The sequence below is a fragment of the Sapajus apella genome, unplaced genomic scaffold (assembly GCF_009761245.1).
Source record: "Sapajus apella isolate SASKATOON/1434 unplaced genomic scaffold, GSC_monkey_1.0 scaffold4, whole genome shotgun sequence".
In the NCBI taxonomy this organism is placed as follows: Eukaryota; Metazoa; Chordata; class Mammalia; order Primates; family Cebidae; genus Sapajus; species Sapajus apella.
In genome coordinates, this window is record NW_022436944.1 from 24,827,637 (window position 1) to 24,848,915 (window position 21,279).

The 21,279-nt window shown below is 37.3% G+C and overlaps 1 protein-coding gene across 4 annotated transcripts in view; it reads left to right on the top strand.

Annotated features, from left to right (window-relative positions):
- GK5 (glycerol kinase 5) overlaps positions 1 to 21,279 on the top strand; it is a 65,481-nt gene that overhangs the window by 28,243 nt on the left and 15,959 nt on the right. For all 4 annotated transcript variants that reach the window (XM_032264549.1, XM_032264575.1, XM_032264567.1 and 1 more), the window contains 6 exons: positions 13,460 to 13,535; positions 14,714 to 14,775; positions 14,957 to 15,030; positions 15,239 to 15,299; positions 17,925 to 18,051; positions 19,451 to 19,555. In XM_032264549.1, coding sequence (XP_032120440.1) covers positions 13,460 to 13,535; positions 14,714 to 14,775; positions 14,957 to 15,030; positions 15,239 to 15,299; positions 17,925 to 18,051; positions 19,451 to 19,555 — 505 coding nt within the window. The remainder of the gene's footprint in view (positions 1 to 13,459; positions 13,536 to 14,713; positions 14,776 to 14,956; positions 15,031 to 15,238; positions 15,300 to 17,924; positions 18,052 to 19,450; positions 19,556 to 21,279) is intronic.

Sequence of the window (21,279 nt, forward strand, 5' to 3'; positions counted from 1 at the left end):
TTTTGTTTTTTTTTTTTTTTTTTTTTTTTTTTTTGAGATGGAGTCTCGCTCTCTGTTTCCCAGGCTGGAGTGCAGTGGCATGATCTCGGCTCACTGCAACCTCCACCTCCTAGGTTCAAGCGATTCTCCTGTCTCAGCCTCCCAAGTAGCTGGGATTATAGGCACATGCCACCACACCCAGCTAATATTTTTAGTAGAGAAAGGTTTCATCATATAGATCAGGCTGGTCTTGAACTCCTGATCTCAGGTGATCCACCTGCCTTGGCTTCCCAAAGTGTTGGAATTACAGGCATGAGCCACCGTGCCCACCCTGTTTTTCTTTTTCTTTTTCTTTTTTTTTAAAAAAGAGACCTTTTTATTGTGTCGTAATACATCTAGAAAGGTGAATAAAAAGAAAAAGTACCAGTCAGATACCATGGAACAAACATCTTTGTAACACCAGCTGAATCAAGAACTAGAACACTATGATACTGTATATCACATTTTCTTTCTTTTTTTACAATTTATGTATTTATTCCTCAGCACCCTACTTTAGTTTTGTTTCAATATCTTTGTGGGTTGTTTTCTTTTCTTTTTTTTTTTTTTTTTTAGGTGGTATCTCGCTCTGTTGCCAGGCTGGAGTGCAGTGGTGTGATCTTGGCTCACTGCAGCCTCCACCTCCTGGGTTCAAGTGATTCTCCTGCCTCAGCCTCCCAAGTAGCTGGGACTACAGGTGCACATCACCATGCCCAGCTAATTTTTATATTTTTAGTAGAGATGGGGTTTCACCATATTGGCCAGGATGTCTCGATCTCTTTACCGCATGATCTGCCCACCTTGGCCTCCCAAAGTGCTGGGATTATAGGTGTGAGCCACCACACCTGCCATATCTTTGATTTATATCAATGGAATTCCTTTGTATGAGACTCCTTTTGCTCAACATTATGTTTTTGACATGTACCAATGTTGTGTGTAAATTAATTTGCTTATATTTTCATTGATATTTGTTGTTCAGTATATGATTTTACCACAGTTTATTGTCTATTCTGTTCATGTACATTTGGATTATTTCCGGTTTTTGGCTGTTATGAATAATGCAACTCTTGGTGTACATGTAATTGCTATGTCTATACATAGGAATGGAATTTTTCAGGCATGAATGTGTATATATATATATCTCTTCATCTTTTTTGAGACAGTGTCTCGCTCTGTCACCCAGGCTGCAATGCAGGGGCGTGATCTCAGCTCACAGCAACTTCCACCTCCTGGGTTCAAGCGATTCTCCTGCTTCAGCCTCCTGAGTGGCTGGGATTACAGGTGGACACCACTACATCTTGTAATTTTGTACTTTTAGCAGAGATGGGGTTTCACCACGTTGGTCAGGCTGGTCTCGAGCTCCTGACCTCGTGATCTCCCTGCCTCTGGATCCCAAAGTGCTGGGATTACAGGTATGAGCCATGCGCCCAGCTATGTATCTTTATCTTTAGTGGATAATGTCAAAACACTTTTGCAAAGTGGTCATAACAATTTACACACTTGATATCAGTATGTGATCAGAGGACTTTTTATTCCATTTACTATCATAATTGACATTAGTCCTTTACATTTTAGCCATCCTAGTTGGTAAGTAATAGTATCTGAGTGTGATTTTAGACTGGATAATAAAACAAGATCCAACCATATGTTATCTATATGGGCACACTTTAGATTTAAAAAATACAAAGTTTAAAAGTAAGTGAGTGGAAAGCATATATCATGTAAACAGTCATTGTAAGAAGCTGGAGTGGTTATATTGACATCAGGCAGTATAGACTTTAAAACAAAAACATGTTACTAAAGATAAAAAGGGAATTTTATAATAATAAGATGGTCAATTCATCATAAATATTTAACAGTTATAAACACCTAATAACAGAGGTCCACAATATATGAAGCAAAAATAGACAAAATTAAAGGGAAAAATAGATAGTGGAGCATTATTGAAAGTGAGACTTTAGTACTTGACTTTCAATAATGACTAGAATAACTAAACAGAAGATTCACAAGGAAACAGAAAATTTGATTGACAGTAGCAACTAAATAGACCTAACAAACATTTATAGAAAACTCCACCCAAGAACAGAATATACATTCTTCTGAAGTGTACATGGAACTTTCTCCAGGATAGATCATAGGCTAGGTCATACTTCAAGCCTCAATAAATTTAAAGGGATTGAAATCATACAAAGTACGCCATCTGACCATAAAGGCTTTGAAGTAAAAGAAACAGAAACAACTTGGGAAGTTAAGAAATATATGAAAATTTAAAAACACATTTAAAAATAACCAATGGGTCCTAGAAGAAATCATAAGAGAAATTAGGAAATACTTCATGATAAATGAAAATGAAGACACAACTTACCAAAACTTACTAGATACAGATAAAAAATCTACTTAGAAGGAAATTTATAGCAAGACTATATTACACGTAGAAGAGTATATTTAAAAAGATGAAAAATGTCAAGTCAATAATCTACCATTCTACCTTACGACACAGAAGAAGATGAGCAAACTAAACCAAAAACTAGCAGAAGGAAAGAAATAATTGAATTAGAGCAAAATTAATGAAATAGAGAATAGAAAAACGATGAAGAAAATCAATAAAACCAAAAATTGATTCTTTGAAAAGATTAGCTAGACTGGCAAAAACAAGAGAGAAGACCCAGATAATTAAAATTATGAATGAAAGGGGATGTTAATACTGACCTCACAGAAATAAAAAGCATTAAGTTCATACCAACAAATTAGATAGCCAAGATAAAATGAAAAATTTCCTAGAAATATACAAATACTGGAAATAAAAGAAGAAATAATCTGAATAAATCTATAACCAGTAAAGAAATTGAATTAATAAATAATAAATTCCGGCCAGGCACGATGGCTCAAGCCTGTAATCCCAGCACTTTGGGAGGCCGAGGCGGGTGGATCACGAGGTCAAGAGATCGAGACCATCCTGGTCAACGTGGTGAAACCCCATCTCTACTAAAACTACAAAACATTAGCTGGGCATGGTGGTGCGTGCCTGTAATCCCAGCTACTCGTGAGGCTGAGGCAGGAGAATTGCTTGAACCCAGGAGGCGGAGGTTGCAGTGAGCCGAGATCGCGCCATTGCACTCCAGCCTGGGTAACGAGCGAAACTCCGTCTCCAAAAATAATAATAATAATAATAATAATAATAAATTCCCACATAGAAAAGCCCAGAGCTAGATGGCTATACTAGTTAATTCTGCCAAAAGTTTAAAGAAGAATTAGCACAATCCTTTCATAAATTCTTCCAAAAAATAGAAAATTAGCTGAAAATAGACAATTGAATAGTAATAGTTAGAGACTTTAATACCCACTTTCAATAATGGATTATACTTCCATTATTGGAGTGAGAAGTACTTCCCAGCTCATTCTTTTAGGCCAGTGTTACCCTGATAACCAAATCAAAGACATCACAATAAAAAAAAAAAACCTGTACATCAATATTTCTTATGAATACAGACATAAAAATTGTCAACAAGTCTGGATATGGTGGCTCATGCCTATAATCCCAGCATTTTGGGAGGCTAAGGCAAAAGGATTGCTTGAGCTTAGGAGTTTGAGACCAGCCTGGGCAATATAGCAAGACACTGTCTCTCCAAAAAAATTAAAAATTAAAAAATTAGCTGGGCAGTGGTACATACCTGTAGTCCTAGGAGACTACTTGGGAGACTCGGTGGCAGGATTCTTTGAGCCCAGGAGTTTGAGACAGCAATGATTTGGGATCACACCACCACTGCACTCCAGCGTGGATGACAGAGCAAGACCCTGTCTCTGGAAAACACACACACACACTCTCTCTCTCTCTCTCTCTCTCTCTCTCTCTCTCTTTAACAAAAGATTAGCAAGTCAAATCCAGCAACATATAGAACGGATTATATATCTTACATATCATGACTAAGTGGCAATTTATCCCTAGAATACAGGATTGGTTTAGCATTCAAAAATCAATTAATATGGATCTTTTATAAAAACCGGTAAATGTAAAAAAATAGAAAATAATATGCCATATTAATAGAATAAAGAACAAAAAAAACACATAATCATGTCAGTAGATACAGAAAAAGCATTTGACAATATCTAGCACATCTTCATGATAAAACGCTCAGTAAACTAGGAATAGAGGGAAACTCCTTCAGCCTGATCTGTGAAAAACCCACAGCTGACACCATACTTAATGGTGAAAGACTGAATGTTTTTTTCCCTAAGTTCAGGAACAAGACAAGGATGTCCACTCTCATCACTTCTAATTAACATTGTAGGAGAGGTTCTATGCCAGGCCAGTTGAGCAAGACAATGTAATAAAAGACAACCAAATTGAAAAGGAAGGAGTAAAACTATGTCTATGATGCAGATGACATGATCTTGTATATTGAAAATCCTAAGGAATTTCCTAAAAAAAATTAGCACTGATATTATAAATGAGTTTAGTGAGGTTGGAGGGCACAAGATCAATATACAAAAAATTTTTTTTGAGACAGAGTCTGTCACCCAGGTTTGACTGCAGGAGCATGATTGCGGCTCACTGTAGCTTCAACCTCCAGGCTAAAGAGATCCTCTTACTTCAGCCTCCTGAGTAGCTGAGACTTCAGGTGCATACCGCCATGCCCAGTTAATTTTTGTTTTTGTTTTTTTGAGATGGAGTCTTACTCTGTCATCCAGGTGGGAGTGTGGTGGCACGATCTGGGCTCACTGCAGCCTCCGCCTCCCAGGCTCAAGCAGTTCTCCTGCCTCAGCCTCCCACATAGCTGGGACTACAGGTGTGCACCACAACGCCCAGCTGACTTTTGTATTTTTAGTAGAAATGGGGTTTCATCACGTTGGCCAGGCTGGTCTCGATCTCCTGACCTTAACTCATCCATCCATCTTGACCTCCCAAAGTGCTGGGATTACAGGTGTGAGTCACTGTGCCTGTACCCAGTTAATTTTTAAATTTTTTATAGAAACAAAGTCTCACTATTTTGTTCTAGTTAGTTTTGAACTTCTGAGCTCAAGTAATCCTCCCACCACAGCCTCCCAAAGTACTGGGATTATAGGTGTGAGCTACCTCACACAGCTAAAAATTAATCTTGTTTCTATATACTAGCAATTAACAATTCAAAAATGAAATTAAGAAAATAATTTCAGCGGGAAGCAACGGCTCACGCCTGTAATCCTAGCACTTTGGGAGGCCAAGGCAGGTGGATCACCTGAGGTCAAGAGTTCAAGACCAACCTGGCCAACATGGTGAAACCCCGTTGCTACTAAAAATATAAAAATGGCCAGGCATGGTGGTGGACTTCTGTAATCCCAGCTACGTGAGAGGCTGAGGCAGGAGAATCACTTGAACCTGGGAGGCAGAGATTGCAGTGAGCTGAGATCACACCTTTACACCCTAGCCTGGGTGACAGAGTGAGACACCATCTCTCAGAAAAAAGGTAAAAATAAAACAATTTCATTTACAAAAACATCAGAAATAATAAAATATGTATGAATAAACTTAATTACAAAACATATACTCTGAAAAGTACAAGACATTGTTGAATGCAGTTAGTGAAGGCCTAAGTAAATGGAAAGACATTCTATATACATGGATTGGAATATTTAATACTGTGAAGATTGTAGTATTTTTCAAATTTATCTACAGATAGAACACAATTTCTACCAAAATTTCTGCTACTTTTTTTTTTTTGGTAGCAGACAAGCTGATTTTAAAATTCACATAGAAATTTGAGGAACCCAGATTAGCAAAACAATCTTGAAAAAGGAACAGTATAGGAAAACTCACACTTCTCAGTTTCATTATGGCCTTAATTTGTATTACTTTATTTACTAACAAAGTTGATATATTTTCACATATTTACTGACCACTTGTATATTCTTTTGTGTAGTACCTCAGTCCTTTGTTTTCTAAAAACTTAATACACTTGAATTTTAGAGTAGTTTTTGGTTTACAGAAACATTCAACTGTAAATATAGGTAGTTTCCATATACTCTTGCTTCCCAACAGTTTCTGCAGTTATTAGCATCTTGCTATTAAGGTGGTACATTTATTGCAATTAATGAACAAATATGGAAACATTGTTATTAATGTAATGTATCTACTATTATAGTACTATGATACATCACAGTTTCACTGCCCTGAAAACTTTGCTTCACTTAACTCACATCTCTTTCTGAACCCAGGGTAACACTGATTTTTTTTTTTTTTTAAATCTCTCTCCTTGTTCCTGTGAACACTGATATTTTTATTGTCTCTGTAGTTTTGTATTTTCCAGAATATCATATGGTTTTAATCATATAGTATGTAGACTTTATAGACTGGCTTCTTTCACTTAGCAATATGCATTTAAGGTTTCTTCATGTATTTTTGTGCCCTGATTGCTCATTTTATCACCTAATAATACTCCATTATCGGAATGTGCCACAGTTTGTTTATCCAATCACCTATTTCTTTTTTTTTTTTTTTTGAGATGGGGTCTCATTCTGTCACCCAAGCTGGAGTGCAGTGGCATGATCTTGGCTCACTGCGACTTCCACCTCCCAGGTTCAAGCGATTTTCCTGCTTCAGTCTCTCAAGTAGCTGAGATTACAGGTGCCTACCACTATGCCCAGCTCATTTTTGTATTTTTAGTCGAGATGGGTTTCATCATATCGGCCAGGCTGGTCTCAAGCTCCTGACCTTAAGTGATCTGCCTGCCTTGGCCTCCCAAAGTGCTGGGATTACAAGCCTGAGCCACTGTGCCCAGTCTCTTCAGTTACCTGTTGAAAAACATCTTGGTTGCTTCCAGTTTTTGGCAATTATAAATAAAACTGCTATACACTTTTGTGTGCAGGTTTTTATTTGAGCATAAATCTTCAATTCATTTGTGTAAATAGGTGTATGATTGTTGGATCATGTGATAAGACTGCATTTAGTTTTGTAGGAAACTATCTACTATCCTCCAAAGTAGCTATATCATTTTGCATTTCCAACAGTGGAGAGTTTCTCTTGTTCCATATCCTCATCAGCATTTGATGTTGTCAAATTTGGGCAACCATTTTAGCCATTCTAATAGATGTGTAGTGGTATCTTTGTATTTTAGCCATTCTAACAGGTGTGTAGTAGTATCTTGTGTTTTAATAGGTATGTAGTAATACTCATTGTTTACAGTTCCTTAATGACATGAGATACAGAACATATTTTCATTTGCTTATTTACCATCAGTATATCTTTGGTGAAGTGTCTGTTCAGATCTTTTGCCGTTAAAAAAATTTTTGTTTTAGACCGGGTGCGGTGGCTCACGCCTATAATCCCAGCACTTTGGGAGGCCAAGGCGGGTGGATCACGAGGTCAAGAGGTCGAGACCATCCTGGTCAACATGGTGAAACCCCGTCTCCACTAAAAATACAAAAATTAGCTGGGCATGGTGGCGCATGCCTGTAGTCCCAGCCACTCAGGAGGCTGAGGCAGGAGAATTGCTTGAACCCAGGAGGCGGAGGTTGCGGTGAGCCGAGATTGCACCATTGCACTCCAGCCTGGGTAACAAGAGCAAAACTCCATCTCAAAAAAAGAAAAAAAAAAAATTTTGTTTTGTGACAGATTCTTGGTCTGTCACCCAGGCTGGGATGCAGTGGCATGATTGAACTCACTATAGCTTCAAACTCATGGGCTCAAGTGAGCTTCCTGCCCCAGCCTCCTGACTAACTGGGACTACAGGTTTGTGCCACAATGCCCGGCTAATTTTTTCACTTTTATTTATTTTATTGATTGACATGGAGTCTCACTCTGTCACCCAGGTTGGAGTACATTGGTGTGATCTTGGCTCACTGTAACCTCTGCTTCCTGGGTTCAAGTGATTCTCCTGCCTCAGCCTCTCAAGTAGTTGGGATTATAGGTGTGCACCACCACGCCTGGCTAATTTTTGTGTTTTTAGTAGAGATGGGGTTTCACCACATTGGCCAGGCTGATCCAAAACTTTCTACTTCAAGTGATACGCCTGCCTCAGCCTCCCAAAGTACTGGGATTACGGGCGTGAGACACCATGCCCAGCCAAATTTTTTCACTTTTAATAGAGACAGAGTGTCGCTGTGTTCCCCTTGCTGGCCTCAAACTCTTGAGCTTAAGTGATAATCCCACATTGGCCTCCCAAACTGCCGGTCTATAGGTATGAGCCACTGCACCTGGCCCCATTTAAAATTTTTTGAATGTGTAGACTTTATTTGGTATCAGTTTTAGATTTACAAAAAAATTGAGTGAAAAATGGAGTTGCTGTATACCCGCTCATGCCCACTACATCCAGTTTCTCCTCTTATTAGCATCTTGCATTAGTGCAGTACATTTGTTACAATTGATGAACCAATATTGATACATTCTTATTAACTAATAGTTTATAGTTTACATTAGGGTTCACTGTGTTTTACATTCTATGGATCTTCACAAATATAAAATGACATGTATCCATTATTGCATTGTCATACACAGTAGTTTCACTGCCCTAAATATCCTCTCTGGTCAACCTTGTCCACACTAAGCCTCCAGCAACTTGTCAATTATAGTTTAAGTTTTCCTTTGCAAAGTATTTTCTTCCTTTGCCTTTTAAAAAGATTTTCCCTTTGTTGTTAGTTTTCTGCACTTTGAATGTGATATGTCTAGGTGCAGATTTTTTTTATATTTATTCTGCTTGGTGTTCTCTGAACTTCCTAGATCTGTGGTTTGATGTCTGTCATTAATTCCGGAAAATTGTGAGTTATTTTTACTTAAAATATTTCTTCTGTTTATTTTTTTGTTTCTTCTTCTTATATTCTCATTATGCATATGTTAAACTTCTTATAATTGTCCTACATTTCTTATATATTCTTTTTTTATTTTTTTGGCTTTTTAGTTTAGGAAGTTTCTATTGACATATTTTCAAGATTATGTCTTTGCTATGTCTAGTCTGCTGATGAGCCCATCAAAGGCTTTTTTGTTTCTGTTAACAGTATTTTTGGTTTCTATTATTTCCTTTTTCTGTCTTAGAGTTTCCATCTCTGTGCTTACATTTCTCATCTGTTCTTGCATGTTATCTACTTTTTTCATTAGAACCCTTAGAATTTAAATTTAGATATTTTAAATTCCTTGTCTGATAGTTCCAAAGTCTCTGCTGTATCTGAGCCTGGTTCTTATGGTAGCTTTGTCCCTTCAGACTGTGTTTTTCTTGCCTTTTAGCTTGCCTTTTGATTTTTTTTTTTGAAAGCTAAACATGATGTGCTGTGTAAAAGTAACTGAGGTAAGTAAGCTTTTAGTGTGAGGTTTTATATTTATCTGGCTAGGAGTTATGCTGTATTTACTGCTTTTAGCTACAATGTCAGAGGCTAAACTGTCTTCTAGTGTCCTTGTTTTTATCTTTCATGTCATCTTTGGATTTCCCTAGAGACTTCTTAACTAGAACCTGAGGCTTGTAGTTCTTCCAGCTGAAATCCCTGATCATAATTCAGGAGCCCTGCTGATGTAGTGGTGAAGTTTGTGGGGAAGGGAAGCAGTCTCTGATCTTATGACTAGGTCTCAGTAATTTACCAAGCCTGTGTCTTTGGGCAGTGACCATCACAAGTGCTTTTTACCTTTCTGTGTGGCATAAGAAAATTAGAGGGGGCTGGAATTGGTCATAGCCCTTCCCCTACTTCAGTTAGGCTCTGGCAAAACCCAAGTTGCTTAGGCCCTGACAAAATAATTTTCCTTGATTGCAGGCCACTATTAAGGAATACAGAGTACCCTAGGCTTATGTTGCAGTAGTTACTTTTCCCTGCCAGAAGCATAGTTGCTTCCTGTGCTTCTCCCCTGATATTCGAGCCGTGGTCCTGTTGGGGCTTCGGGAGGTCAATGCACAAAAATGCTGTGTTCCCCTAAGGCTGGACCTTTAGGAGTTTTTATCTCACAAGTTAGTCCACAGTTTAGTCTCTAGCATATAATCAATTACTCTGTGTGTTCCTACCAAACTCTAGCAGTGGCTTTTGCTCCTGGTAAGCTGTTATTCTCTGTATCTAGCTGCCTTTCCAATTTTCAGTGTGACTATTTGTCTTGTGACTTAGCTCTCTGATGGATCTAAGGAAAGTTGTTGATTTTCAGCTTACTCAACTTTTTTCTTGTGAGGATAGACGTAATGACTTCCAAGATGTATACACATCAGACAGGAAATTGGAGTCTCCTCTTGTACATTTTTAAGTTGTGTTGTTTTCCTCGTATTGCATATTTTTCACAATTCTGGATTGACTTTTTGTTTTGTGTGTGTTGGAAGTATTTTCTCCAGTTGACCTTTGCCTTTTAACTCTCGTATGTTTTCTGGGAAAAAAAAAAAGTTGTTAAAGCAGTTCAGTTTATCAACCTTGAATGCTATATGTGTCCTTTTGAAATATGGTTGCTTTTTATGAATTAACCTTTAATCCAGTAATAGTACTGAATTCACTTAGTTATTCTAGTAACTTATCTAATAGCTTTTTTTTTTTGCAAGGGATGTTTCTGTGTATGCAGTATGTCTTTTGCAAATGACTAGATTTTTTTCTACTGGTCTAACACTTTCTTTTTCATTGATAAGGACCTCCAGGATATATTGGTTAGAAGGAGTGATCATTAATTCTTTTTCTTGTTCCTGATCTTGGACTCAAGGCTTTCAACATTTCTTTACTTAGTATGAATCTGGTTTTGGGGGACTATCCTTTGTCCTTCAGCAAATTAAGGAAGTTCTCTTTCTTTCCTAAGTTTGCTGACACTTTTTATTATGAGTGAGTGTTGAATTTATCAAACACATTTTCTGCGCTTATTATCTAGGTTTGGTGTGTTTTATGTAAGCTGCTTGGGGTTTGTAGGGCTTTTTGAATTTGTTGCTTGCTGTCTTTTGTTGATTTTGGCAAATTCTCAGCTGTTATTTCTTTAAATGTAATTTCTGCTCCATTCTCCATATCTTCTTTTTTTCTCAAAGCCCAAATATGGGCCATTTGCCCTATGAGCTCCACTCTCTATGGACCTGAGGAGAGTTGTTGATTTTCAGTTTGCTTAATTTTTTTTTTTTTTTTGCAAGGATAGAAGTAATGACTTCCAAGCTTTTTACCTATCAGGTGGGAAATTGGAGTCCCCTCTTGTACATTTTTAACTTTAGACCTTCTCACTAAATCCCCTTTATATCTAACCCTTATGTTACATATTTTCCAACCTTTTGTCTCTCTGTGCTTCATTCTGGATATTTTCTTCTAATCTATCTTCCAAATATATTATTCACTCTTTAATTGTTTCTAATGTGCTGTTAAAACCCATCAAGTTCTTTATTTTTTAGTTCTATAATTTATCTTTTTTTCCATATAATTAGCATGTTTATTTTAAAGGCCATGACTGTGAATTCCAACATCTGTAGCTCCCATGTAGTATCTCTTTTTCTTGTTTTTGTTTTTCTTCAATGTTAATTCTTCATATGCCTGGTTACTTATTTATATATATGTATGTATATGCAACCTTGACATTATATTTACAAAATTGTGTGTAGAATTAGAGAGCCTTAACATAATGCTGTCTCGCTCTAGATATGATTTATGTCTGTTTCTTTCATTCTTCCAGATAATAGGATTATCTCAATCCAACTTAGTAATTGAGATGATTCAAATCTGATTTGTAGTTCCCATGAGAGCCTGTCCTTCTAGTTTACTCCTGCTGTTAGGGTAGAGCCATTTGCTGTCCTTAGCCAGTGTGAGGGGGATAAACCTTGGTCCTCCTACCTTAGGAAGCTTTGATGTCTACTCTGTGTCACCCTAGCCTCCTTAGGGCCTAGCACCTATCAGAGGCCCTGGCTCATAAATATTTTTTGAATAGATGGATGAGTTTACCACCTGTCAGGCATTGTGCTACTCACTGAAATACAGATTAACTTTTGGCTATTAAAAAGTTGTATCTGGAAAAAATTTTAGAATAAAAATTTATAAATTTCACAAGAGCTTGAAATATATTATTTTAAAGCATTCCATATTTAAGTTGCATAACTCTTGAATGGAATCTTAAATATGTATTATAAATAACTTACAAAGGACCTCTGTTTTTGGAACTCATGTCATTTGTTTTCATTTTGCTGATCTTTTCTGTTATCTTTAAATGTTTCCATTTGTTTTTCTTTTTATTTCAGTTATTTACTTATTAGTATTTTTTGGAACACCTGCTATATGCTGGGAACCCTCCTAGGTGTTGGGGTTATGAATATAAATGCAATCTTGTCCCTGCCCTTAAAGAGCTAAGGTCTAGGAGAGAAGCAGTAATGATGTGAGATAATGGCTAAATGGAAGCTACCTGTAGGATGCTACAGACTGAGTTAGAAGGCGTGTGGGAGTGGGCCAGGCTTGGACAAAGCCAGGAAATGCTAACCTTGAAGGACAAATAAAATTTGTAGAGGTGATAAAATTTGTTTCAAGAAATTGTTTTTCAGTATGTTAATAACACCCTAACAGACATTTCAGTTTCTCCACTAGCTATTACAGTTTAAAGAGGTATTGACACTTCTGTTTCCCTTGCCATGCTTCCACCAACTATTGGCCTGATAGTAATATTTTAGGCTTTGAGGGGCGTGAGGTTTTTTTCACCACTCTGCCATGAAAGCAGCTGTAGGCAAACCATAAACAAAAGAGCATAGCTGTGTTCCAATAAGACTTTATTTATGGACACTGAAATTAGAGTTTCATATAATTTTCATGTGTCACAAAATACTCACCTTTTGTCTTTTTAACCGTTAAAAATTTTGAAAACCATTTTTAATTTGCTGTATGCTGGATTTGGCCTGTGGGCCATAGTATGCCATCCCAGCTTTGGGCTATTTTTTGTTTGCTTTTTGAGACAGAGTCTGGCTCTGTCACCTAGTCTGGAGTGCAATGGCGCGATCTCGGCTCACTGCAACCACTGCTTCCTGGGTTCAAGTGATTATTCTAGCTCAGCCTCCTGAGTAGCAGGGACTAAAAGCATGCACCACCATACCCAGCTAATTTTTGCATTTTTAGTAGATATGGCGTTTCACCATGTTGGCCAGGCTGTTCTCGAACTTCTGACCTTAGATGATTTGCCCTTGTCCTCCCAAAGTGCTGGGATTACAGGTATGAGCCACTGTACCTGGCTGACTAGTATATGTTTAAACTAAAAATATATAAACTTTAAAAACACACACACATACAAAAGTAACCAACACATGCTTGGTGTAAAACTAAAGCCTTTCAGAAATATTACATAGAAAATGAAAATCTTCCCTTTCTCCTCCCCCCTGCCCCCCCCACCGCTAAATCTCAAGCCCTATATAATAATTGCTTATAACAATTTGGAATATATTCTAGAAATTTTTTTCTGTGTACATATTAATTTTTATAAAACTGGGTTTGTATCGTATCACCGGTCTGCACTTAATCATGCACTTAGCAATTTAGCCTTTTAAAATCGATTTTGTGCTGTTGTGTTTTCAAGGTGCGAAAGGCAGTTGAGGAAGAAAATTGCTGCTTTGGAACTGTTGATACCTGGCTGTTATATAAGCTCACAAAAGGTAAAGGTAACCTGGAAGATCTATTTTAAGTAGCTGAAATTTGATCAAGAAAAATGATTTACCCAAAAAAAGTAGAAGTTACTTTTTTTTTTTTTTTTTTTCTGAACTAGGTTCTGGCTCTGTCAAGCAGGCTGGAGTACAATTGTACCCCATGACTCACTGCAGACTCGACCTCCTGAGCCCAAGCGATCCTCCTGCTTCAGCCCCCTGAGTGGCTGGGACTATAGGTGTATGCCACCACACCTGGCTAATTTTTTGTATTTTTGGTGGAGGCAGGGTTTTGCCCTGTTGCCCAGGCTTGTCTTGAACTCCTGGACTCAAGCAATCCATCTGCCTCAGCCTCCCAGCGTGCTGGGATTATAGGCGTGAGCCACCACATATGGCCAGAAGCTCCTTTTTTTTTTCTTCCTATACTCAAGACGTACTGCTCTTTTTTTTTTTTTTTTTTTTTTTGGGGATGGAGTTTTGCTCTTTTTGCTCAGGCTGGAGTGCGATGGCACAATCTCGGCTCACCGCAACCTCTGCCTCCCGGGTTCAAGCAATTCTCCTGCCTCAGCCTCCTGAGTAGCTGGGATTACAGGCGTGCACTACCACACCCAGCTATTTTTGTATTTTTAGTATAGATGAAGTTTCTCCATGTTGGTCAGGCTGGTCTCGAACTCCCAGCCTCAAGTGATCCACCCGCCTCAGCCTCCTAAACTGCTGGGATTACAAGCGTGAGCCACCTTACCCGGCTCGTACTGCTCTTTAGTACCCTAATAACAACATGTTGTAGTAAAGCTAGTCTTATTCTAGATTTGTTATAAGAGGAGGACGGTTTTTAAATAAATTGTGATGAAACCTCAGCATAAGACTGGGGACCAGTCTTAATTTCAAGGATGATAAGATGAGTTCAGTGACAAATCTGCCATCTTGCTAGTGGTTATAACTATGGGTAACATTCACATCTTTAAGCCTCTTTGTCATCTTTAAACTGGGGGATCATAAAGTGACAACATGTCTGTAAGTGCTTTTGCACAACTATAAACGTTCATAAAGACTGAGTGGAAAATTGCTTTTGGAGACTGCATTGAAAATACACATTTTGGAATGAACTTTGAGGGTCTGGATTATACACTAGGGATAGGTGTTGATTTATGTTATCTGATAATGAATGTATTATTTCCTATTAAATTTAGGTTCTGTATATGCCACAGATTTTTCAAATGCTAGTACAACTGGACTTTTTGACCCATATAAGGTAAAATTTTTTTCTTCTTTTTGAATCATGCATTTTTGTGTAATATAGATAGATTTAGATTTTCTAAATTAGCTTATTTTTAATTGATGAATATATCGTGTACAACATGATGTTTTGATATATGTTTAGAGGTTTGAGATATGTAAATATGTATATTCTGATGATATGTTTTTATGCTCAGATGTGTTGGAGTGGGATCATTACCTCTCTAATTTCGATACCACTTTCTCTCCTACCTCCTGTGAGGGATACAAGGTAATAATAAACATCAGACATAGAAACCACCACAGTGGTTCTTTCTTGAATTCATTTTGTCTTGTGGGGAAAAGTATTTTATTATATGTTTGAAGGACTTATGTGTTCATTATATAACTTTTGGGCTTATGCAAAAAAGCAATTTGCTCAGTTTTAAAACTAATATTTCTAGAACTGTAACTAACTTTTTAATGAATTTTATTTGAAGCCACAATTTTGGATCAGTGGATGAAGAGATATTTGGTGTGCCTATACCAATAGTTGCCTTGGTAAGTAGAAAACTTGAGGGGTTCCCTTTGTATGGAATAAACTAAAGTAATATGTATTACTTTAAGAGAAACAGAAAGTCTTTAGCAGAGTAAGCTTAAAGTATTTTTTTTCTTTTTAAGTTAAAGATTCCTGGATATGACCAGTGTATCCTCTATATTTTTGGGAAAGGGACCATTGAGCTTGTATTCGATCATGGAAATAGTTCATAACCTTTTCTGACTTGCCTGTATGTTGTTTATTAGAAAACTGTTAAATTTTTTAAAAGATTTTCAAATTCTCAGTAATATTCAGTTAACATTTGGTACTATGAGACAAAACACAGTGACAGGGCCAATATTTGCTTTCTGTTTGATACAGTGTAATTGCAAACAGTTTTAGGGCAACTTAAACTAACAGAGAAAGTTGTAGGTACATTTAATAAAATCCTTAGCCAGCATCTACCAGTAAAGAAGCTTGTGGAAGAATGAAATATTTGCCATTTTTGATTTTTGGTGTTTTTTTTTTTTTTTTTTTGAGACAGGATCTTACTCTGTCACCCAGGCTGGAGTGCAGTGGTATAATCATGGCTGATTGCAGCCTCAGCTTCCTGGGCTCAGGTGATCCTTTTACCCCACCCTCCCAAGTGGCTGGGACCACAGGTGTGTGCCATGACACCTAGCTAATTTTTTGTATTTTTGGTAGACACAGGGTTTTTCTGTGTTCCCCAGGCTGGACTCAGACTCCTGGACTGGGGCCATCCACTGACCTTGGCTTCCCAAAGTGCTAGGACTATAGGCATGAGCCACTGCCAAACCTGTTTTTGATTTTTTTTTTTTAAGACAGGGTTTCACCATGTTGGTCAGGCTGGTCTTGAACTCCCGACCTCAGGTGATCCGCCTGCCTTGGCCTGCAAAGTGCTTGGATTACAGGCCTGAGCCACCATGCCCAGCCACCTGTTTTTGATTTTTAAGAGTCCTTTCACATTGCCATTGATCTCCTGCTGCAGCGTAAGCAGGAGGTCTAGACCACCTGTTTCAAGATGGACAGTCTCCACAGTAGTTGGTGGAGCAGTTGAGAGAAAGGGAATTTAATTTCCAAGTTACAAATTCATTATCATTTGGAGAGGATCAGTCTTATTTAATCTAGGCATAGGTGCAGGGTTAGATTAAGGTATGGCTGGAAGAGTTACCAGTTAGTGACAGAGGGTTCTTTAGATGAGTTTTTTGTTTTTTTTTTTCCTGAGACAGAGTTTCACTCTTGTCTCCTAGTCTGGAGTGCAATGAGGCAATCTTGGCTCATTGCAACCCTGGTTCAAGCAACTATCCTGCCTCAGCCTCCTGAGTAGCTAGAACTACAGGTGTGCACCACCATGCCTGGCTAGTTTTTGTATTTTTCATAGAGATGGGATTTCACCATGTTGGCCAGGCTGGTCTCAAACTTCTGACCTCAGGTCTCCCAAAGTGCTGGAGTTACAGGTGTAGCTACCGGGTCTGGCCTTTAGATGAGTTTTGATCCTTAAAATGTTGCTGTGTGTGTATCTACATTTGACTATGTTAACAAAATGCCACAATTTTTATTTTAACAAAAATGTATGGTTGGGAAATAGATGGTTTTTACTTATATCTGTTTATATCAAAACATGTGCCTATCACACTTAATAAAATACATTTGTGAGGGTTAGTTATTTGACTAATGAATGAAACATATGTAAGTTGAAAATGAAAACAATCTTAGTTTCTTTTTGGGTATCATTTTTATTCTTGCCTGCATTTCTAAGATTATTCATATGATACTTGAAAGTCATGAAGTGTTAAAAATTCCTGAGGCAGGCTGTGTGTGGTGGCTCACGGTTGTAATCCCAACATTCTGGGAGACCAACCTGGGAGGATTGCTTTAGGCCAGGAGTTCGAGACCAGCATGGGTAACATAGTGAAACCTTATCTCTACAGAAAAAATGTAAAAGAATTGGCTGGGCATAGTGGCTCACGCCTGTAATCCCAGCACTTTAGAAGGTCGCGACGGGTGGATCATGAGGTCAAGAGATCGAGACCATTCTGGCCCACATGGTGAAACGCTGTTTCTACTAAAAATACAAAAATTAGCTGAGCGTGATGGCATGCACTTGTAGTCCCAGCTATTCAGGAGGCTGAGGCAGGAGAATTGTTTGAACCTGGGAGGTGCAGGTTACAGTGAGCCAAGATCATGCCACTGTACTCCAGCCTGGTGACAGAGGAAAACTCCGTCTCAAAAAAAAAAAAAACAAAAACGTAATTAGCTGGGTGTGGTGATGTAGCTGGCTTGTCGTCCTAGCTACCTTGTAGTCCTAGCTACTTGGGAGGCTGAGGTAGGAAAGTTTGAGGTTGCGGTGAGCTGTGATCTCACCACTGCACTCTAGCCTGGGTGACAGTGCAAGACCCTGTCTCTGAAAAACAACAACAAAAAATAAAAGCAAAAAGTATTAATCCTAGGGAGATTCCTATTCTATGGTTGTTGCCCCGCCATTCTCTTTGGGATTTTTTTTTTTCTTTCTTTTAAGAAAAAGGAAAAAGAAAAGAATAGTCAATGAGAGTACTGTAAGTGATGGGATATAATGAAATTGGCCACTGTTAAGGGCAGTGGGTTTTACATTTGAACATTTTTGGTAGGTTGCCGACCAGCAATCAGCCATGTTTGGAGAGTGCTGCTTCCAGACAGGTGATGTGAAATTAACCATGGGAACTGGGACATTTTTGGATATTAACACTGGAAATAGCCTTCAACAGACTGTTGGAGGTAAGTAGTTAGAATTTATCCTATTTATTAATAAACTATTACATTTGTTCATATTTAACTTTTGTTATTTACACTATTTTCCCATTTTGTAATATTCTCTAACATATTTTGTTATTCTTAAAGACAGTTAATTTTCATTTCCCCTTTTTTCTGTTTAAGTGAAAAGCATAAAAAACAAGAATGATGTTATTGAAAAATTCAGCATATTATGGTCAGCTTTCTGGTTATTTTTCTATAATACAATGTTATGTTTGTTCAAAACTGCTTACTAGGTGCTGGGTGTGGTGGTTCACGCCTGTAATCCTAGCACTTTGAGTAGCCAAGGGGAGTGGATCACCTGAGGTCAGGAGTATGAGACCAGCCTGACCAGCATGGTGAAACCCTGTCTTTACTAAAAATACAAAAAAATTACCAAGGCGTGGTGGCAGGTTCCTGTAATCCTAGCTATTCAGGAGGCTGAGGCAGGAGAATTGATTGAACTGGGAGGCAGAGGTTGCAGTGAGCTGAGATCAGGCCACTGTTTTCCAGCCTGGGTGACACAGTGAGACTCTGTTTCAAAAAAAAAAAAAACCCAAAAAAACAAAAAACAAACTCCTTACTGGGGTTCTGAATTTTTTTTTTTTCTATTTGTTAAAAAATTATTTTGTGAATTTCTTCAGGTAGTAGTCCTCTGGTAGTGACCAGTGCAATGCATAAGGACAATTGCTAAGAATTTGCACTTTCTAATAGAACAAATCCTGGGATTTACAAACCAAGAAATCTAGATTGTGTAACTATACCCTGGAGGGCTGGGGGTTGTTAGTTTGGGCTCTATTTCCCTAGTATGGTTACTAAGAGGTGGCTTAAAATGTCTTTTTCCAACCTTTTATCCCCCCTCAAGCTCTTCCTTTTCCCCTAACTAGGAAGCTGGAAGTTAGAAAATGTTGATAATGCTATTTGATTGTTTTTGTTTAGGAGCCTTGTTTGAAAACCACAGATAAGTACAATAGCATAGTTCTCTAGCAAACCAATCTCACAGTACCCTTTTATTTCTCAATTAACATATTTATTGCCATGTTTCTAGAGATGTAGACATGCCTGTAGCTAATAAAAACTAGTATTTATTGTTCATATTATGTGCCAGGCACTGTGCTAAGTTCTTTTTATATATTAACTCAGTTTGTTCATTTAGTAGCTCTCATGAGGTAGGCCATTTTATAGTTGAGGAAACTGAGGCTAAAAGGTTAGCGACTTGCAAGACTATAGCTAGTAAATGTAAGAGGGCTGGGGTTTGAACATACACAATCTGACTTCAGAGGCACTTTGCAGTTTTTTTGAGATAATCAAATCATTACTTTGTAGAAGTCTCTATAATGAATTATTCATATATTTGACTTACATTCATTGTTTGCTTTGCAAGGCTTTTATCCATTAATTGGGTGGAAGATTGGGCAAGAAGTCGTATGCTTAGCTGAAAGCAATGCAGGAGACACTGGTACTGCCATAAAATGGGCTCAACAGTTAGGTAAGTTGTCTTTTAAACAGACTTCACAGGCCAGACCTAAAGAATTCAAGAGTGCCACAGGATTGCAGATGAGTAGGGAACAAATGGATTGGTCAAACGAAACACTAAAATCAAATGACATGTGTTAAAAGAAAATAGAAAATATTTTTATGATATTGAAATAGTAAAAGGCTAGATATTAAAGACAGGAGCCATAAAGAAAAAGAATAACAGATTAACTATATAAAATATTAGTGGGTAGGGAGAGATATGTCATAAGCAAAATTAAAAGACAAATTAAAAACAATTTGTAGCATATGTCAGAAAAATTAATAATATGACAAAAATGGGCAAAGGACCGAAGTACAGGTACTTCATGATCAAATGACTATAATGAAATGCTACTTACATACGATAATTAAAGAAATGCATGTTTAAAGTGGTATTACCCATCATTATCTATTGTCTATTGCCAGAGATTAATTTGATGCTGCTCAGCATTGGTGGATATATAGAGAAAAAAGGATTCTTGTTTTGCATTGGGACACATGTTAATTAGTACGGTCTTTCTGAAGGACAGCCAAACAATATGTATCATTTTATGGAGTGCAGACCTTTTGCACTCAATTTTATTCCTTTTTTCCTATGAAAATAATAATACTTGTGTGTAAAGATGTGTATACATGGGTGTTAAATACAGCAGTTGGAAATATGTTCTAATAAAGCATTAAGTAAATGTCATATATTGATACAGTGAAACATTGTACAATAATATTAATAGTACTATAGCTGCATATCTTATTGACATGGAACATTGTCTATGATACCTTAATAGGGGGATGAAGCCGTTATAGAATAGCCTGTATAAATATTTTTTGCCTTTTCTTCTAACTGCATTATTGAAATATAATTCATATACGATATGTTTTTCCTATTTAAAATACCTATTTACTTATTAAACATTTAAATGCTTATTTAATAATTTAATATTTTTTAGTATTGTCAGAGTGATGCAACCATTACCACAGTCTACTTTTAGAACATTTTTGTTTCCTGTAAAAGAAACTTCATATCCATTAGCAGTGCCTATTTCCCCTAACTCCTTCTCTTACCCCTAGTCCTAAGCTATTATTAATATACTTTCTGCCTGTATGGATTTGCCTGTTCTGGACATTTTATATGGAATGGAGTGGAATGGAATGCAATCATATAATATACAGTCTTTGTAACTGGCTTCTTTCACTCAGCATAATGTTTTCAAGGTTCACAAATGTCGTAACATGTATCAGTACGTTCTTTCTTTCTATAATGAATAATATTATATATAATACCCATGCCATCATTTATCTATTATTCAGATGTCCATTCATGGACATTGGGGCTGTTTCTACTTTTTTATTATTGTGAATAATGAATAGCCTGTATATATTGTATAATTATATATATAATATAACCATATTTCAGGTATAAATTGTTATATAAAGAAGTATTATCAGTGGTTATCTTTGATGATTAAATTATGGAGCAGACAGATTGGCAGATTAGTTTGCTAATTTGTACTGAACTGATTCATTTAAAGACAAAGATATTTCTCTTGGCATAAAACATACTCTAGGAGGAAAATGCCAATCAATTTCTTCATTTCTCTGAGCCTAAACCTGCATTAGATGACTTATTAACAACAACAAAAAAATTGCTTCAAAGCTCTTTATCCTTTAAAAGTGTCTTCCTTCAAATTTGTTTCT